This window comes from Homarus americanus, unplaced genomic scaffold (genome assembly GCF_018991925.1).
Source record: "Homarus americanus isolate GMGI-L3 unplaced genomic scaffold, GMGI_Hamer_2.0 scaffold50705, whole genome shotgun sequence".
NCBI classification, from domain to species: domain Eukaryota; kingdom Metazoa; phylum Arthropoda; class Malacostraca; order Decapoda; family Nephropidae; genus Homarus; species Homarus americanus.
The window spans coordinates 408,664-428,200 of NW_024756463.1; the positions used below are offsets into that span (position 1 = coordinate 408,664).

The following is a 19,537-nucleotide window of genomic DNA, read 5'->3' on the forward strand; positions in this document are numbered from 1 at the left end:
ATATCTATTTAGGTACAGTGTGCACTAATGCTATCGTAATCATCAGCTGACCGATCGCTATCACTTATATGAAAGTCTAAAAACCATCTAGTATCACACTTACAAGATGCTCGGGGTGATTTGTCTTGTGAAGATGAGTGAGAGAGAAAGAGAGCTTTGGGTAGTTGAGAGAGCACTTTTTTCACTGTTTAATCAGTCAATGAATGTATGAGTCTTGTTCGTAATACTTAATTATTGTTTATTCACATTTTTTGTATTGTCAATAGTTTAGGAAATCAACCCATGCTATCGTAAGTAAATCAATAAACTAGCCTAATGATGCCCATATGACTATCCGGTGGTACTGTTGTATATCACAGACTTGCCCATCAGCCCTGCAGGCAATATCTACTCGCGTTGTCAGTCGATGGTGGGACGCCTTGTCTCTGGCACCAAGTTGGGCAAGTTATATAAGTGATTGAGCAGCTCACTCCAGAAACTTTGTGGTGGGGGAGGTGGAGGTAAGGTGGAGGAAACTGGCTGTGGCGGTGAGGAGGGCTCCTGGGGGAGGTAAGGCCACACTGCCTCAGTAGACGTTGGTGTCGTCAGTGTGGAAGAAGAGATAGTGTACGGAGGCTCTGTTGTAGAGATCAAAGTCGTTGCTGACGCGTCCTTGGTACTTGTGCTGGTATCTTGAGTACCTTCATCTTCTGATATACTCTTAACTGTTGAAGTGACGACAGTGTCACCACGGAGAGTGCCAGAGTCTTGGCCAATGGCTGTGGTGTGGCTTGGGACAGTGCTCGGGCCACTGACGGTATCCTGGTCAGTACCTGCGCTCTGGTACCTGTTCACGCTCTCCACTTGCCCTATCACAGGAACTTTCCAGGCAACAGTACCCATGTACTGACCGGGTGGGGGTCTGTCAGATACATCATGGCGTTGGGGAAAACTGTCCACAACTTTCTGGGAATGTGCTTCGGATGCGACACTTTCTAAGGTATGCAAATCAAGTTCATTGGAGTTACCATTCATGACCTTATTAACAGTGGGATTTCTTAGATCATTAAAAATATGATGGAGAGTTTGTTGAAGATGTACTTTTTCATCTGTGTTCATTGGTTCACCAGAGTCTGCAACTAGTGAACTGTAATCCTCATCCATGAAGGCGTAGTCCAGAGGCAACTGCTGGGGTCGGTGTGGCGGCAACAACTGGCCATCGTGGGTGGGTGTGTGTACCACAGGCTGGCTGGGTGAGGGCAACGGGTCTGTCAGCTTGATTACACTACTCGTCCACGGCAATGGTAATAGAGGCCGAGTGTCTTCGAAGTGACCACCAGTCCTCAATGGTGGGGGGCTCAGGCTAGTACTTGGCTTCTGCCGTAGCGGTCGGTTCGTCTGGAATGTTCCCTGGCCAAGGTGGGGCCCGGGACGCAGTGGTGGTTTGTTGTTGAGGTAACTGGTGAAGGGGTAGCCATACACACTCTGCAGATGAGACATTAAATTATCTATGAACTGTGATTGGTCAGATCCTGAGTTCTGGTCATCAGGTGGTGCCGACAGGCTCGCTTGTGATATCTGCAGTGATCCTTCAGATTCATTAGAGCCTTCTTGTGGCGGATTCAAGGGGCGGAGTTGTTGTGGTCGTGGCCAGTTGACGGGACGACTTGGATTATTTGTGGGCTTGTTCACGAGGACTGTGTTCGCTGTACTCTCCTCTACAGCCTCAACACTTACATTTTCCTCTTGTGATAATGTGATCTTCAAGGCTTCATCACTCGATGAAGTTGGCGTCTGAGAGGCAGAGTTGTCCGCTGCACCAGACTGCAGTGAAGGTTTCGGTCTGGGAATATCCAGGTAGGATAAAAGGGGTTTTAGAGGCTTTGGTGGGCGGTGCAGCTGAGGGCGTGGGCGGTTGACAGGGCGGAATGGGCTCTGTATTGGTCTGTTCTGAGTATATGGTCTGTAAGGCCTTTTTGAGGGCAGTGGGCGTGACCACTGAGATGGGGTGGGTGTGTTGACAAAGAGCCAAGACAATGGACGTGGAGTAACGGACTGCTGTGGGAGAGGGTAGGCAATGGGAGGGCGGCCCGTGGCCACAGAGGGCAATGTCTGCAGCAGGGGGTCACTGCCAGGGAAATATTCCGCTGACGGTGGCAGTGTGTTGGGCGACTCAGGTGTTGAGGGTGATCGCCTGGGAGGCGGAGGCGTTAAGTAAGAATTAAGAGAAGTTGTACTTGTTGATGGTGGACGAGTGGCGGGTGGTTGGCTCGTGGTGGTTGGTGGAGATGTGTTGGGTGGTCGGCGCGTGTTGGGCGTCAGAGACGTGGAGGGTGGTCGGCTCGTGGAGGGTGGCGGAGATGTGCTGGGTGGTCGGCGCGTGTTGAGCGTCAGAGACGTGGAGGGTGGTCGGCTCGTGGAGGGTGGCGGAGATGTGCTGGGTGGTCGGCGCGTGTTGGGCGTCAGAGACGTGGAGGGTGGTCGGCTCGTGGAGGGTGGCGGAGATGTGCTGGGTGGTCGGCGCGTGTTGGGCGTCAGAGACGTGGAGGGTGGTCGGCTCGTGGAGGTGGCGGAGATGTGGTGGTCGGCGCATGTTGGGCGTCAGGACGTGGAGGTGTGGGCTCGTGGAGGTGGCGGAGACGTGCTGGGTGGTCGGCGCGTGTTGGGCGTCAGAGACGTGGAGGGTGGTCGGCTCGTGGAGGGTGGCGGAGACGTGCTGGGTGGTCGGCGCGTGTTGAGCGTAGAGACGTGGAGGGTGATCGGCTCGTGGAGGATGGCGGAGATGTGCTGGGTGATCGTCGCAAGTTGGGCGTCAGAGACGTGGAGGGTGGTCGGCTTGTGGTGGGTGGTGGAGATGTGCTGGGTGGTCGGCGCGTGGAGGGCGGCGGAAACGTGTAGGATGGTTGGTGCGTGGTGGGCGACGTAGGTGTGTAAAAAGGTAGGTGCGTGATGGGTGACGGACGAGAATATAGTAGGGGTGTGGGCGGCGGATGAGTGTAGGGTGGGCGTGTGGGCGGTGGATGAGTGTAGGGTGGGCGTGTGGGCGGTGGATGAGTGTAGGTGGTCGTGTGGGCGGTGGATGAGTGTAGGGTGGGCGTGTGGGCGGTGGATGAGTGTAGGGTGGGCGTGTGGGCGGTGGATGAGTGTAGGGTGGTCGTGTGGGCGGTGGATGAGTGTAGGGTGGGCGTGTGGACGACGGACGAAAGTAAGGTGGGCGTGTGGTCAGCGGACGAGTGTTGGATGGGCGTGTGAGCGTGGGAGAACTCTTGGTAGTAGGAGTGGTGGTGGTGGTGGGCGGAACGACGTGGATCTTTACCTGAAACAACAAGAACAAGATAAGCAACATAGCAGACTCTTGTGTCCGAAAGTTGAACCTACAGCAATATAATTTTGGGTACCATATGTGTGTTTTCCTGCACTAGATTAAAACAATTCTTCAATTTTAATTAAAATTTTGTATCTCTTAAAGTTACAGGTTATAAATACAATGCAGGGATACATGTAAACAGCATTAAAAAACCGGGATGGTTACCAAGATGAATGTGTGGAAAAAGATATATTTCGATACATTGGTGATGACAAGCACAAGCTGATAGCTTTTTATCACATAAGAATATAACAGATGAAACAAATAGTCGACTTGAGACGGAAGCCCATAGCTGATGTACGGTACGGTAATGATCAAGGTAACGAGACACCGTATTCCTAATGTTTACAACGTCTAGTATAGTGTATGAGGCAGCCAACACCAACACCTTCAGTACACTACAACAATGTCACACACACACACACACACACACACACGCGCGCGCGCGCGCGCGTGTGATTGAGTGAACAAATGTTACTAGTATTCAACGCTTAAATATAAACTACACCTATATGCCAGGGGGGAATTGTTTTAACATAATGGAATGAATTGTGAGTGTGGACAGTGATATGTCTGATATAACTATATAAAAAACATAACATGTGTCGTTAATTCCAAACTGAATTACTTTACAATAAACTCCTGTGAACTAAAAATAGTCACAACGACCAAACACAGGTGAAGGTGAGGCTGGCAGGGAGTGTGTCCTGATAACAGTGTGGAGATCGTATTACTGCACTTAGAGAACAACATCCATGTGGCCAACACCAAAGAAAGGTCCAGGAACACCCACCCGCTGACCGGGCTGGATCACGCGGTACCCCCAGGCGTCGGCGACGTAGTGGGTGACGTGATGCTTCCCTGCGGCGTCGTGCCACCCATAGCGGCCGAGCACCGCACCGTCAGGACGTCGTTCCTCGTGACGCCACTGATTGTTGCCGCTGTACCCGAATTTGTACGACCCTGTTGGAGAGAACTGCAATGAGTACCTGGGCTGGGTCAACACTTACACCTAAATCTACATGTGACCTAACCGAGCTAACCTGGGCTCACCTGACCTACACCTGTCAGAAAGAAGGACATAAGTGGACATTATGTTGTACACTACCTAAGGCTCATCATCACAAACGCCACTGAACTAAGGCTGGGTGCCGGGTGTTAACTCATCAGGACACACGTAAATTTTTTTTACTCATTTGTTTTCCTGTATTCCCTAGATGTAGCACTGCGTTCCTTTGTTCTCTGAGGAGGAGGAGGAAAAGGAAGAGGAGCAACTGTTCAATGCTGCCACATGACAGAACTAAAGAATCATATTAATACAGATTTCACTTAATTAGTATTTCTGTCCATTGCTCTAAGATGTGTAGTGTATGTGAGAGAAGATGTTATGTTGAGACACTGAGTAATACAAGTGTGAGTCATAACTACTGATCATTTACTGGTCAGTTAAGGCTGTTCATCATATGCTAAAGTAATACAAATTCATGATAAAACAATTGCGTAAATACATTCGTAAATTCTATCTGCAAGGTAATTCGCAAAAATGTATTGTTCTGTTTCAGTACATGTAATGCTAAACCATGTACAGGGGGGTAAATTAAATCTGGAGATGATAAACAAGTTTGCATCAGGCGTGAAGCAGGTGTGTGGTGGGAGCTGTCAGAGGTAGTGGCAGTCAAGTCAATAATAAACCAATGATTCCTGTTCTAAGGCCAAACTGGTATCGGCTGTTTCTCGTCTCCCACGCCAAAGATCACCATCTTCTATACTCCTACAGGCAAGTAACTAACACCACTACTATCACAGGGTGGGTGAATACGGTTTACTCCTCCACACACCTCAGTATTCGAGTATCTCAGGGCCGTTTGAGTGATAGTATCTCGAAAGAAAAAACAAACAGGAAATTTACGTCATCACATTAGAAAAAATGAAAAATTTCTATTAATATAAGGCAACTCGTATCTAAGAGAAGTGAATATTATGTAAACACTATGGAGTTTTTGTGTTTTGGGAAAAAAAGTGCCAGTGGTGGTTCTGGAGAGTGGTGCTGTTACACACCTGACTGGTGGTCCCGGAAGTGGTACTGGTACACGCCTCTCTGGTGGTCCTGGATGTTGTACTGGTACAGGTCATTGTGGCCTCCGCGGTGCTCGACCGGGTAGTCAGCCAGAGATGGTGCTCGGGCCTCCACAGACCTTCCGAGTGGGCCTCTCAGTTGGCTGTTTTTATTCTTGTCATCATTAAAGGCGAAGTAAAGCGTATTTTCCATATGGTCCACAGTGTCCTTCAGTTTCGTCTTCCGCTCTTTCTTTACCGTCTTGTCTTCGTTGTGCATTATCTTACTCTCGTCGATCTTCCCGGCCTTGTCAACTTCACCTCTCGTTGTTGTCTCAACTGCCAGGGTCGTGTGAGAGAGTCCTCTGTGACTTTCCCCAAAAATGGTAGACAGATCGAACGCTTCTGTCGTCAAAATAGGAAGGGTTGTCGTAAGATCGTCTGGAAGGTCATCCGAAGATGTCTGAATGTCTGGCTGATCTGTCTGAAAGTATGATGGAGTGTTATCTGATCCCTTTGCGTCGAGGTCACCAGTCGTCATCAGAATGTCCGGGATACTGGGGTAGGCTTCAGTACTTGAGAGTTCACCAGCAGAAATCTGAGTGTCTAAAAGTTCACTAGTAGACGTCTGGGAGTCTAAATGTTCACTAGTAGACGTCTGGGAGTCTAAATGTTCACTAGTAGACGTCTGGGAGTCTAAATGTTCACTAGTAGACGTCTGGGAGTCTAAATATTCACTAGTAGACGTCTGGGAGTCTAAAAGTTCACTAGTAGACGTCTGGGAGTCAAAATGTTCACTAGTAGACGTCTGGGAGTCTAAATGTTCACTAGTAGACGTCTGGGAGTCTAAGCGTCCACTAGTAGACGTCTGGGAGTCTAAATGTTCACTAGTAGACGTCTGGGTGTCTGAACGTCCACTAGTAGACGTCTGGGTTTCTGAACGTCCACTCGTAGACGCCTGGGTGTCTAAACGTCCACTAGTAGACGCCTGGGTGTCTAAACGTCCACTAGTAGACGTCTGGTAGTCTAAACGTCCACTAGTAGACGCCTGGGTGTCTAAACGTCCACTAGTAGACGCCTGGGTGTCTAATAGTTCACTAGTAGACGTCTGGGTGTCTAAACGTCCACCAGTAGACGTCTGGGTGTCTAAACGTCCACCAGTAGACGCCTGGGTGTCTAAAAGTTCACCAGTAGACGTGTAAGTGTCTATTAATTCACTCGTAGACGTTTGGGTGTCTAATAATTCACTAGCAGTTGTCTGGGTTTCTAAAAATTTACTAACAGACGTCTGAGTGTCTAAAAATTCACCGGTAGTCGTCTTGGTATCTGGAAGGTCCCCAGTAGAAATAAGAAGGCGTGGAGGAGACCTGGACGGGGTGCTGTGAGGTGGTGAGTCGTGGCTGATTGTGGTGAGGACGTGGCCAGTATCAGCGGTCTGGGTCTGCGTGCCGCGGAGATGAAGCATCCTCTGCACTTCTGCTGGCGGGCCGCCGTGTGCAGGGGGGCTGGAGAAAACAACTTGGTGTTACTTGCTTCTCATAATGCGATTAATATTTTGGTACACAAGTATATTGGTTAAAAATGACTTTATATATTAACAATTGAGGGCAAGTTAATAATTCTGCGAGTATCTTCAATAAACGAAACTCCAAATTATTGATTGGATTAAACCTAAGTAAGAAATTATGGTGATTTATGTAAGTTAGGACTGGACATTATTATTACATTTGATAGGTATTTCAAAGCACAACTGGCTGAGGTTTGGCTCTAATTGTGAGCGATGTGCATAACTAATCTAAATAATGACAGTCTTTTGTTATTAAGTTAAAGAGAGTCAGAGAGGAGGAGAGAGCAACATACTTGTAGATGATGGTGTCTCCCGCAGCGTGTGTCTGCCCGCACCACCACACCGCCAGCACTACCGTCACCAACACCTCCATCATCTGAAAGTTATAGTTACTTAATAACACCATAAAACTTCGCAGTGATGATGAAGAAACATGAAAATAAGTCAGGTAAAATAATATACATCAACAGGTCCCGCCACAAAGATACTGAGGAGAGAAACACAGTAAACAGCGTTCAGTCCTTGATGAACTTCAGTGTGACAATTGACACATCTGTCAACGTCATGCAGTCGTGTATTGTGGTGGGCATAAAGTCACGTAAATAATCACTAGACCAGATAGTAACTTTATGGATATCTTACAGCCGTAGCTATTAGACTTCCTTGATGAACAAATAGAAATGACGTAACTGAGGAATGTGGTTGCTGTACTGGTAACGCTTAAACGAAAATAAAAGCTAGCGGCTGTAACTTGTTCCGAGTATATTGGTCACCAGTCTCACTACTAACATGGTCACTCGTTCATATACAGCAAGAGCTTCAGCATACTGTGACACTCTACACAGGGAGTGTTTCATACCTGCGTATTTAGAAAACACAAATTTGGAAACTCAGGAAAGGCTATGAAAGTAGGAGAGGCTAAAATAGCGTAGTCTCTCCCTTAGCCAGTTGCTCCGTTTTCTCTTCTGATAATACCCGCTACGTAAGAAAGGGTTGGCGTCCCCAAAGGGCACATGCAATTGTAGATACGTTTTGTTGTGGGCGGCGATACTTCTCCCTTGTGTATTTAAAAACTAACTGTTTCACTACAAAATGTGTATGATTATATTCAGAAGTTGGAACCGTACAGAAAAAAAAGTATTCTTGACAATTTTTTTTTTATTTACGCCAGCGGCAACTTCTGAAGACATTCGGACAAGTATAACTTAGAGAAAAAGACAATTCCATTTAACACCACTAAACTGCGGGTCGTGTACCAGAAGTATGACTACATTATCGGGTACAAGCAAATTACTGTATTTTGCTATAGTAAATCCCAGTAGCAAGACGTCCCTGACTATCTCTGTCCGGATTTTACCATCTGATGACACAGTCAAAACGCCTCGCCTAACAGTTATTCACGACAGACTAAGAGTCGAGTAATGGATACAATAAGGTTCATGCTGTCTTTGAAATTTCCTAATGATATTAATGTAATGTTAAAAATGGGTGCGGTTGACAATTGGTCACAACAGTCGCCTCCTGTCCCAAGGGTCCTAAGTTCGATCCCGGGCCACTATCAGTTCACCCGGCTGTAAATGAGGGACCTAATTTTACAAGTTGGGCACCAAATCTGGGCTTAGTACGAAGTGTGTGCCTGTGTCCACAACTCTCCCTAACAGCCATCACGCCTATATGATCCACTTTTACTTTCACAAAATAAAATTGTCATTTTAAAACATACAACACAACTTCTCCAGTACTTAAGCAGGAGGTATTATCCTTTGCTAATCATTTTGTGGGAGTTCTCCAAGAACTCGGGTATAATACCCTGGGGTCTCTATCTACACCAGAGTCCCCATAATACTACCAATCAGCAATACTCTCATTTACGTGTGGCTCTACAGAGAGAAAAAAACATAGAACTATTAATTATTTTGGAGAAATACTGTATCACGTTCATTGCCCCCCTGAAAAAATCCTGATTCTTCACTGAACACAGTTACAAACTCTGCTAGCGTCTTCGTCGGAAAAGTCTTTTCTTTTGTCTGCCCTTCCGAGACAGTCGAAGCGGAGAAACAAAAATATACGAAACCGCTAGTTCACTTTAAGTAATAAATAAATACTTTCTGAAAATAATTATAACAGCCAGTAAAAACTCGTAATTTACTTATGAAGTCCGCCATTATACGGGAAACATCCCCTCAAGACCCCTCCCTCCCTCTCTCCTGCCTCCCAGCGACCTCGCTCACTCCAGTACAGCCGCCCTCAGGTGTCCTACCCAGGGAGGTATAATAGCCTCCATGGTCCTACCCGACACCCCCCGCGTCGTTCCCACGCTAATATCCGCTGGTGGTGCAACACCGTGAAATGAGGGAGGGGCGTGTGGTGGTGCAGGTAGCTCTAGTGCCGGGACCTAATTGTCCTCCACTTACGGTAAAAGAGGCGTTGTCCCCACCATCTTCCTGGAGTATGGCCTCTCCTACCCCCCCGCCCCTTCCCTTCCCTCCCCAGGACACAACCAGCCTGCTGTATGGACACCCCCTTCTGGTTCCTTGCCCGTGCATCAGGTGATGGCTGACAGTATTGTCGTGTGCAACTAGAGTTCATTGTCCCTAACTGTCCACCCTCCTCCCAATCACACCTGTACCCCCTTCCACCACACCTGCTACCCCCTCCACCACACCTGTCATCATCACCACACCTGTCACCATCACCACCACACAAGTATACAAAAAAGCTCACTTTTGTATGGTTGTTGATGGTGAGGTAGACTTTAAAGGTACAGTCACGGGTACAGTTAGAGGTAGAGAAACACACTCAGGCACCGTTCCTCCTCCACCTCGCCTAGCCAAGGTTTTATTCAATTTCAAGCGAATATTTGCTGCGTCGAGCCGGTGGTGGACGCGAGACACCTTCATGGCAGAGATCTCTTTATTTTTTATCACCTGTGTGTTGTGTGTACAGTCGCTCAAAAAAGCATCTGGAAAGTGGGGTCCGATGGATGTCAAAACGAGCAATACAACCCTATTGTCTGGGCACTGTTGCCCAGACAATAGGGTTGGTAAGCGTGAGTAGGCGTAAGTGTCACAACTGCTTATAAACAGGGTAGTTTATCTTTATAATTACAAGTATCCATTGACATGTAATCTGTAAACATTGCATTATAGCCATACCTGTATAAAAACAGTATAATGACCATACATAGTCTGTTTGATGCCCTCTGTGAAACACAATATCAACGACAGGGTAGAGTTGCCATGTTGCTATGAACCCAAACAATGTGTTCTGGACGCGGGAGGTGGTTACACCAAATACTAATTCAATAAACGTGAGATGCCATTACTGTTTACCTTACCTAATAATATAACAAATTCTGATATCTAATACATGTATTGCACACCAAATGCTACATATGGATACAGTCAACATATGCATTTAATTGTTGTTGTTGCGCAGAGAAACATTTAAGCATTACCAAACACATATTGTTTACTGTATGTGTCTAACATGGATAATGTCTTTTTAGACTGTCACCCCGTTAAAATAACCATATTAATTATATTCACATGAGACATGTAAATGACAAACGGCAGGAAACGTCTTTTATATTACGTGGCAACCATTGTGGCATGCGACTGTACATCCTAACCCTTCATACTTGAGAAAAAACGAAAACAATAAATATGGCTCAATTGATAGTTCTCCCGTTGACGTTCTTTTTCGCGAAGAGAAGAAAACATTTTTGAAGATTCCTTTTTAGATTGTTGTTAAATTTACACAACTGTTTGTGATGACCCGACCAGGACCGAGGAAGTGTTTGGCTACCTCAGTGTTACGGTGAGGCGGTCCGAGTGTGGCTGTGTTGACCTCCGCCAACCCTTGATACTGGCTGGTATTTACTTAGTACACACACACACGCACACATCTGAGTCTACGTCACAGAACTGAGGGCATCGTCCCTTTACACACAACGAGAAAGTGAAGGATACGAATTACTGGTGGATGAAGAGCGCCCCCCCTCTACACAGTCAACATCCTTCAGCCACTAAAGGATTGGGATGACTCCTGCCTCCCAGTACACTAAAATTCAACAGTAATATTTCCCGCAACATTTCCTACTCCACTCTGCTGCCTCGGACCATCGTGTGTATTGTTGTTCTACGTCGACTTGGAGATAATTTGTCTAGTAATTCGTCCTAAGTTTTCAAGCCCGGGAGAAACTGTTCTGGGCTCTTCTAAACAAGGCTTTGAACCAGATTTTCTGTATGTGTTTATATATTTTGACACAAGCCTGATCCAGGAGCCAATTGCCCCCCTCTCTCCCCCCAGCGTACTCCCATGCTTACAAACAATTCTATTGCATGAGACAGATATTAACATATATATATATATATATATATATATATATATATATATATATATATATATATATATATATATATATATATATATATATATATATATATATATATATATATATATATATATATATATATCACTCTCATTCATACACTCTGTTACGGAGATAAGGATCTTAAAAATTAAAGAAAGATTATTTCCAGTAAAGTTGGATCAACACGTCCTTGGGTGTGTTGAGTGAGTGTGTGAATATAGTGAGAGTTGTGGTGAAGATAACTTGCCTGGTGCAGCCACAGGGTAATGTGGGGGCTGCGGTGGATTGTCTCTCTGTCCTGCCGCTCCACACTCACGTTGTAAATCACTGACCACATAATATTGTAATGGCAGGAGAGATACTGACGCTGCCTCAATGTTCTTACACCTCACGAACTTACCGCGAGAACAACGTGTTATTTACGTTATATGAACTGACAGTTTTCACTGTCTCAAGAGGAAGAAAGTCATTCAGTGTGCATCGCTTCTTTATTAACAGTTTTATGTATGAAATTAGGTGATCAACGTCCCTTGCCGAGTCTCGGGGAAATCTCTTCAGTTGTTCAATATTTATCACGACGTGTATGACACCATAATATCCAGGAAATTCGTTCAGATATAGAAAAAAACACACTTATCTAGACCAGCAGACCTGTCAGAGTAACACACTCCATTACTCAGCAGAGAGCGTGACCAAATAACCGCAGTGTTTACATTGAGTAGTTGCGTTTGGCGGACTCCCGTGACTCTGGTCAAACAAAACCTTTCTTCCTAATACTGGTGAAGAAAATTTATTTATGAAAGGTTAGCATTGAGTAAATTGATTCATGTTCCTATAATTACAACTATATGTACTTTAAATATAGTCTCGTACTAATAGTTGTAGCCTCTTATATTTTTTGTATTAGAGAAAATAAAGTTGAAATCTAATTGTTGGTTAATATAAATGGTGAACTTCATAAACTCCAATTTCTGTTCATCAGTGCAAAAAGTATACGAGTATGACAATAATGAGGGGGAATTAAAGAAAAAAGTGGACGGTGTGAGTTAATTTCTACAAGGCTTACAATATGTATCACTGTCTTGGTGACCTTTATAGGGTAAATCGTTTCATGTGTGTGTGATGTGTGTGTGTCTGTGTGATGTGTGTGTGTGCGTGTGTATAATGTCAACAAACACAATATCGGTGAGTCAAATATATGTAGCTTTAAGAGGACGAAATTTGGGCCACTCAGAAGTTGGTGTGGCAGTGAGAGACATATACTTTACAAGGTACACACTATTGTCTTGCACAGTGTTGTGTGGGTGGGGGGGGCGCTGACTATACGGAAGAGCCGAGAGTGAGAGGGAAGGAGCAGGGGGAAAGCCAAAAAGGTGTGGAAGGCGGGTCAGGGCGAAAGTGAAAGGGGGGTTAGGAGGAGGATAGGGGTAGGGGAGAAGGATGAGGGTGGGAGAGGGAGGGGGAGAATGGTAATTACCTAGGTATGGGGAACGAGGTTGTAAGATACTGCCTACCGGGTTGTTACAGTTACACCGCCGTCGTCGTGTTGTGCCCCGGGCTGTCCTACACTTATAACTGTAGCGAACGATCATTACTACACCGTGAGGGAAGGTCCGTGGCAGATGACCGTGAGAGTGTATGGTGAAGGTCTTCTTCCTCCATTCGTGTACCAATAGTGTACAGGCCTTAATTTTATATATATTACAGTAATTTCTTAGGGTTTTTCTTGTTCAAAATTCTGTAAAATATTATTAATCTACAGGCGGCAATTAACCCACCCAAGCAACAGACACTGATCAGTAACAAGGAGTGTGATGACAAGAGCAACAACAGCATCAATAGAGAGAAGAGAAACAGTGGCAGTAGCGGGAAGTGTGTGTGTAGGTGGGTGGGTGGGTGTAGGGGTGGGTGGGTATGTGGGTGTGTGGGCGGGTAGCGGTTCTTCACCATCCGCCCAGCGCAACACTCCTGCTCACAGTTTTCCTCGTCTACAAGTTGAAATGATGTATGTTAGGAGAGGAATGTCAAGGCTGGCTATTGTTGTTGTTGTGATGCATTTCTCTACTTCAACAACAAACGTCTTTAACCATGTACAATAAGTCACTTCAAACACACACATCAACTATTAGAAATTAAGATAAAAACACATCTTTGATTTATATTATGTCGTCGCCATACTTGTGTTGACCTAGCGACACTTCACTATCAGTCTCTGGGTACCTTTATGAGGCATCCATGACGAGCACCCCGAGCCAACACGGCGAACTTATGAGTGAGTTAATCTATCATCCTGGCGAGGTAAGGACACACAGGTCACACACTCGCTCCTGCTGGAAGGTGCTTAGGTGCTCGGTAGTCTGCCAGGAACACGATGGTATGGAGGGCCAGGTGAGTGTGAGGGCCAGGTGAGTGTGAGGGCCTGGTGTGTGTGAGGGCCACGTGAGTGTGTCATTCATTAGCTCCGGTACATCACATCTGCCGGGTGAAGGTGGTGGTGTGTGGGTGACTGGAGGCTGGGTGGTGGTATCTGGAGGCTGGTTGGTGTTGTGTGGGTGGGTGGCTGGAGGCTTGGGTGGTGTTGTGTGGGTGGGTGGCTGGAGGCTTGGGTGGTGTTGTGTGGGTGGGTGGCTGGAGGCTTGGGTGGTGTTGTGTGGGTGGGTGGAGGCTGGGGGGTGGTGTGTGGGTGGGTGGAGGCTGGGTGTCGTGTGGGTGGGTGGAGGCTGGGTGTTGTGTGGGTGGGTGGAGGCTGGGTGGTGGTGTGTGGGTGGGTGGAGGCTTGGGTGGTGCTGTGTGGGTAGCTGGAGGGTGGGTGGTGCTGTGTGGGTGGGTGGAGGGTGGATGGTGCTGTGTGGGTGGCTGAAGACTGGGTGGTGCTGTGTGGGTAGCTGGAGGGTGGGTGGTGCTGTGTGGGTGGGTGGAGGGTGGATGGTGCTGTGTGGGTGGCTGAAGACTGGGTGGTGCTGTGTGGGTGGCTGGAGACTGGGTGGTGCTGTGTGGGTAGCTGGAGACTGGGTGGTGCTGTGTGGGTAGCTGGAGGCTGGGTGTCGTGTGGGTGGGTGGAGGCTGGGGGTGGTGTGTGGGTGGCTGAAGACTGGGTGGTGCTGTGTGTGGGTGGCTGAAGACTGGGTGGTGCTGTGTGGGTGGCTGGAGACTGAGTGGTGCTGTGTGGGTAGCTGGAGGTTGGGTGGTGCTGTGTGGGTGGCTGGAGACTGGGTGGCAGTGACTTCAGATAACATGCAGACTTAGGGGTTATCATACATTCTCCTTATTGTACACTTCTGTGATGAGCAGTGGCGAGGTAAACACACACACACACACACACACACACACACACACACACACACACACACACACACGGATAAAAACAAAAACAGTCACGATCATGCAATAAGACACTTGATAAGGTAGAGACAATACCATGACCGTTAACTTCCACAATGTATACATGAGAAAACACAAGAGGCCTTTGTTGTGTGAGGGACGATGTGCCCGGCCTGGAGGTATAACTTAAACCCACAGTACACGCGCCTCTCTCAACAACACGAGAATAATGTTGATATACCGTAGGTTGACTAAGAGGCTCTACTCTCGTTGGCCAAGAAGTGGTTTGTCGACTGGTTTATAAAGGGTTTAGTCGTCAGGGTCAAGGCGGGTTTATGGCGCCGTGTTTTAAGCGAGACAGGACATGCAGACCATCTTTGGTCAGCCAGTCACCTTTATCATACTCTCTCAACAGTCTATTAAGGTTATACTGTGGGTCTACTGAGTGGTGGCGGGGGGGTTTAGTGGAGTGGCCAGGCAGGATTATCGTTTTATAAATCTGGTAGGGTCCTCACACTTCTTTGGGCTTGTGAGAGGGAGGAGAGGGAGAGATGATGGGAGGGGGAGGGAGGGTACTTCTGTCCTGAACCACCAATGTTTTGAAAATACACGTCTGCCAGCGTTCACCAGTGACCCCTTACTGGATATTACAGTTGACCTTCACCACAGAGGAGCGCGGGGCGGGGTAAAGGAAAAAGGAGGGGAGGGTTGGTGGACACGGCTAGCGGGGAGGAGCATTGGCCGCAAATTGTAGTGATTTTTATAGTGTGTGTGTGTGTGTGTGTGTAATATCGATTATTTGTTGTAGCTGTCTTGTACAATAACAGCTGAGAATCCCTGGCTATCACACATCTCCCGGTGGGTAGATCGACATACTAGAGGTACAATACACGGCATTCCTTGATGATGTAAAACACAGTATCTACACAGGAATTCACCAACGCCTCAGGTTGACGGTCACTAGACTGTCCTAGAGGCGGGTACCAACTGCTTGCCTTGTGGGACCTCTTCTCGCACCCACGACCTTGAACACTGACCTTCGGACTACCAACACATAGCAGCCTCATGATTTTTACGGCGAATATGTAAATGTGCTGTATATATTTATCAAATATGAACTCTCGGTTAATCGGGGGAAAGCGGAACCGGATTTTGCCATTCTTTTCAGGGAACGTTTGTTGACGCACGAAATAATACAGCTTGTGGCCTTTTCAAGTGTACTGTACCTAGATATTTATAGATGCAGTGGCCAAGTGAATACAGCCCTAGCCGTCTGTACTAAGGTTTAATGGTTCGAATCCAGGGCACTCCCAGTTCACCCAGTTGTAAATAGGTACTCAACTTTACAGGTGAAGTGAAGGTGGTCGAGAGCAGTGCCAGCCACGCTGCCTCTGTGTCCCTCCTAAGGTTTAGTGTACAGTGTTCAGGCTCTCAGAAGTGTGGGACCTATCTTCACTTTCACCTTTACATAGACAGACATTTTGCGAACAGTAAAGATTTCAAAAGTGATCCACTAATATGAAAAATATTATATATTGACAGTAATTAAATAATATCACTTATAATACATAAAATAATATACGAAAAAAGAACTCCCTTAAGAGGAAATCTTATACACCTTTCCAGTGTAGTAAGTTGTGGATACTCTGGGGTATACTGTACAGTACAGAGTTACACCGTAGGTTCTTTTCTTTAAACTAAATTATTGTTGTGACTGTAACCCTTTGACTCCTGGGGGTTAAACCATCGTTATCAAAGGGTTAAAAACCATCGTTATCAAAGGGTTAAACCATCCTCCTCAAAGGGTTAAACAATAGTCCTCAAAGGATTAAACCATCGTCCTCAAATGGTTAATTAACCTGCACGACGCTCTACAGTAACACTAGCCCCCGCTCGCCTTGGTGAGGAAACAGGGAGGACTACGGGTAAACCAAGCAGCACAAAAAGGGGGCGTCATAGTGTAGTGGTTGATGTGACCAGAGCAGTTGAGGCGTCTGAGTGTAAATAGGTGGCAGTGAGCATTAATAGTTAACTCAAGTACTATTAATACACCTGACGGGTTGATATATAAACTAAGTACAATAATAACGTTCAAACATATTATCAAAATTATGCAAAGTGTCCACGAAGAATGGTACATATGGCACAGATTATGCTACATATATATTTCACATGATAGTATACATATATACATAATACAACTAAAACATAACACATAATTCATATAAACTGTATATACATATAATATCACCTACTTAACACATATCATATAACATAAAATAGAACACACATAATTTGTATGATACTTAGATAATACAAACGAAATACAGTAATTTTAAGTTAAATAATCTTGTAAGTCAAAGTAACTCGTTAAGGTATTATCATAGTATAATGTTATTCTAATTTTCAACATTTTGTGGAATTATTGTAACCCCGTATCCCCTCTTTGTTTATGTTTCACCAGCAGGACGGGAGGAGTGAACACGCTGGCTTCATATGGTACTTCTTTATCAACTCCTGTACACACACTAAACTAATGATCATTAATATTCTAAAATGTTTTAATATTTATGGATACGTTTATATATTTTTCTCTTAAAAGCCCGGGAAAGCCAGATAAGAGCCAAGTTCAACCCTAAATCCCGGACTGCACTTGAACAGGACTGCACTTGAACAACCCAGCCAGCTTGAGAATAACATAATTTCAGCGCTGGATTAGAATGTCTTTTCTATATTAATATAGTAAAAAAAAATCCTTATCCAACTTCATATACCATTTAGTTTATTACGAATCCCCTATCCTACCTTAAAAGATCCTTAAAATAGATATACAAGCCTTAATCCAATCTTAAAGCCACCTTAAATATGAAACCCTTTGTCTTTCCCTAAAATACATTTAGGATAGGTGAGAAATCCATTATCCAACCTATATCCCCCTTTGAATAATAATGAACCCCATTTTCCTACCTTAAAAATCCTAAAATACCAATGTACCCCCTTATCTTACCTAAAACCCTAAAATACTAATGAACCTCCTTATCTTACCTAAAACCTTAAAATAATAGTGACCTTCCTTATCCTTTAAACCCCTAAAATAATAATAACCTTCACTAACCTTCCTAAAAACCCTAAAATAAAAAAAATACCTTCCTTATCCTTTAAACCCCTAAAATAACAATAACCTTCATTAACCTCCCTAAAAACCTTAGAATAATAATGATCTTCTTCACCTACAAACAAGACCCTCCAGAGTCCCAGACACAGCTAGTTCTTAACCTTGAGAGAGCGAAATGACTGCCCCGTGATGTCATTTCTTACTGAGGATGTCTTGTGCATATAGAAACTGACCAGGGTGTGTAAGCTGGGTGTATTAGTTACTGTGGCGGAGGGTGTGGGTGTATGTCACTGTGGGAGAGTGTGTAGTATGAGTATATGTCACTGTGGGGGGAAGATGTAGTGTGGGTGTATGTCACTGTGAAAGAGGGTGTAGTGTTAATGTATGTCACTATGGGGAAGGGTGTAGGTATGAGTGGTGGTATTAGGTACTGTAGAGGAGGGTGCATCAGGGTGTAGTAAAACTCACCTTCACGTTGGGTGTCGTGGTGCTGCAGGTATACACTTGGATCACTGCCCAGTCCCGAGAGCTTTCCTGGACGGTTGGGGAGAGTCCAGACCTCACGGGAAAGCTGACGTTCTCCTGTACTGTACACTCTTGCTATGCCACAAACAATATCCTCTACTTTTATTTCCTTTTATTTCCGCTGAGAATAATGTCTTTGGGTCTGTCTGATAACCTAATGAATTCTTGTCAGCTTTTCTTTAAATCATCTGCGTCTGCGAGATTGTTTTTCTGGTGGGGTTTGTCTCATCTATCGACGACCTCTTCTTCAGTTGGGGTTTTCATGATAACTAGTTCAGTATCCCCCCCTGTGGCGTCTTTTGTGTTATTTAGTTCAAGTCTGTATAAACACACACAATAAAACGCCTTATTGTGAGGATCTGTTGTTTCGTGGCATTGAAATTACCATAGTCACAGGTGGGGAGTGAGAACCATCAGGAGAGGAAGGACGCTGGGTGTGTGGTGGGGCGGCGTGAATGTGTGTGATGGTGGTGGTGCAGCGCCACGCCGGACACCCTCATGCTGCACTCCACGCTCCTCAACTGCCTCTCCCGGCCTCTCCCTCGGCCTGTGCACTCTTACCTCTCTCTCCCCCCAAATCCCCCCACAACCTCCTCCCTCTCCCACCACACAATTCCTCCTTGTGTTTCCTACCCTCGTCCTCCTCCTACTCCTCACCAGCTTCCTTCAATCACTTGGAAAGGAGAGAGAGTAGGTTGAGAGTTGGTGCGTCGACTACACTGGAGAAGGATCGTGCTGCAGTAAGAGGCCCTCCAGTCACCTCCACTCACTGTGCTTATTTCCCCGTCTTGACACATGTTATGCATTTGGAACACAAATATGTTCTTTGCACTTAAGATGTACCTCACGTTGACAACTTAACGTGATAAATATGTGTGGCGTGTGTTGTCACTCAAGCGTAAAACAGTCATGACGAACACATGGTTGACTGTGTTGATGCAGCCTGCGGGGGGGAGGGACTAGCTCATACCTCTGCCTCACCCGTCACCCCTCACTACGGTCACGGCGCCCAGCCCAGGCAACACTGCACACTCAAGATAGGTAAAGGACTAACGGCGATGCATTTTGCCTTGGCGGGTCGAGGACTACCGAAAGTGAGAGTAGCTGAGGGTTGAGAACACACACACGTAGACGATACAACTTACACCCTCTCTCTCTCGATGAAATAACTATAACGAGCCACCATGAAGAAGATCCTGAAGACATCTTAAATAAATGTCAGGAACACAGAAC

General features: G+C 45.9%; 2 protein-coding genes across 2 annotated transcripts; both read right to left on the reverse strand.

Annotated features, from left to right (window-relative positions):
• Positions 1-399: 399 nt before the first annotated feature.
• Positions 400-2,572, reverse strand: LOC121856850 (proteoglycan 4-like). The gene is made up of 2 exons (XM_042352606.1): positions 2,217-2,572; positions 400-2,173 (listed from the first exon to the last, which is right to left on the reverse strand). The coding sequence occupies exons 1-2, from the start codon at positions 2,570-2,572 to the stop codon at positions 400-402; spliced, it is 2,130 nt and encodes a 709-aa protein (XP_042208540.1).
• Positions 2,573-2,614: 42 nt separating this feature from the next.
• LOC121856858 (mucin-22-like) lies at positions 2,615-18,839 on the reverse strand. Its single transcript, XM_042352633.1, has 5 exons — positions 18,248-18,839; positions 7,262-7,344; positions 5,405-6,906; positions 4,140-4,309; positions 2,615-3,295 (listed from the first exon to the last, which is right to left on the reverse strand). The coding sequence occupies exons 2-5, from the start codon at positions 7,342-7,344 to the stop codon at positions 2,792-2,794; spliced, it is 2,259 nt and encodes a 752-aa protein (XP_042208567.1). The 5' UTR covers positions 18,248-18,839; the 3' UTR covers positions 2,615-2,791.
• Positions 18,840-19,537: the final 698 nt, after the last annotated feature.

Excerpts from the sequence above, each read along its gene's own strand:
- LOC121856850 (XM_042352606.1), bottom strand. The coding sequence starts at position 2,572 with ATGCGCCGACCACCACATCTCCGCCACCTCCACGAGCCGACCACCCTC. Across the intron at positions 2,174-2,216 it reads CACTCGTCCACCATCAACAA|GCGATCACCCTCAACACCTG; the intron begins GTACAACTTCTC and ends TCCGCCTCCCAG.
- LOC121856858 (XM_042352633.1), bottom strand. The coding sequence starts at position 7,344 with ATGATGGAGGTGTTGGTGACGGTAGTGCTGGCGGTGTGGTGGTGCGGG. Across the intron at positions 6,907-7,261 it reads GGAGACACCATCATCTACAA|CCCCCCTGCACACGGCGGCC; the intron begins GTATGTTGCTCT and ends TGTTTTCTCCAG. Across the intron at positions 4,310-5,404 it reads CTTCCGGGACCACCAGTCAG|GGTCGTACAAATTCGGGTAC; the intron begins GTGTGTAACAGC and ends TCTCTCCAACAG.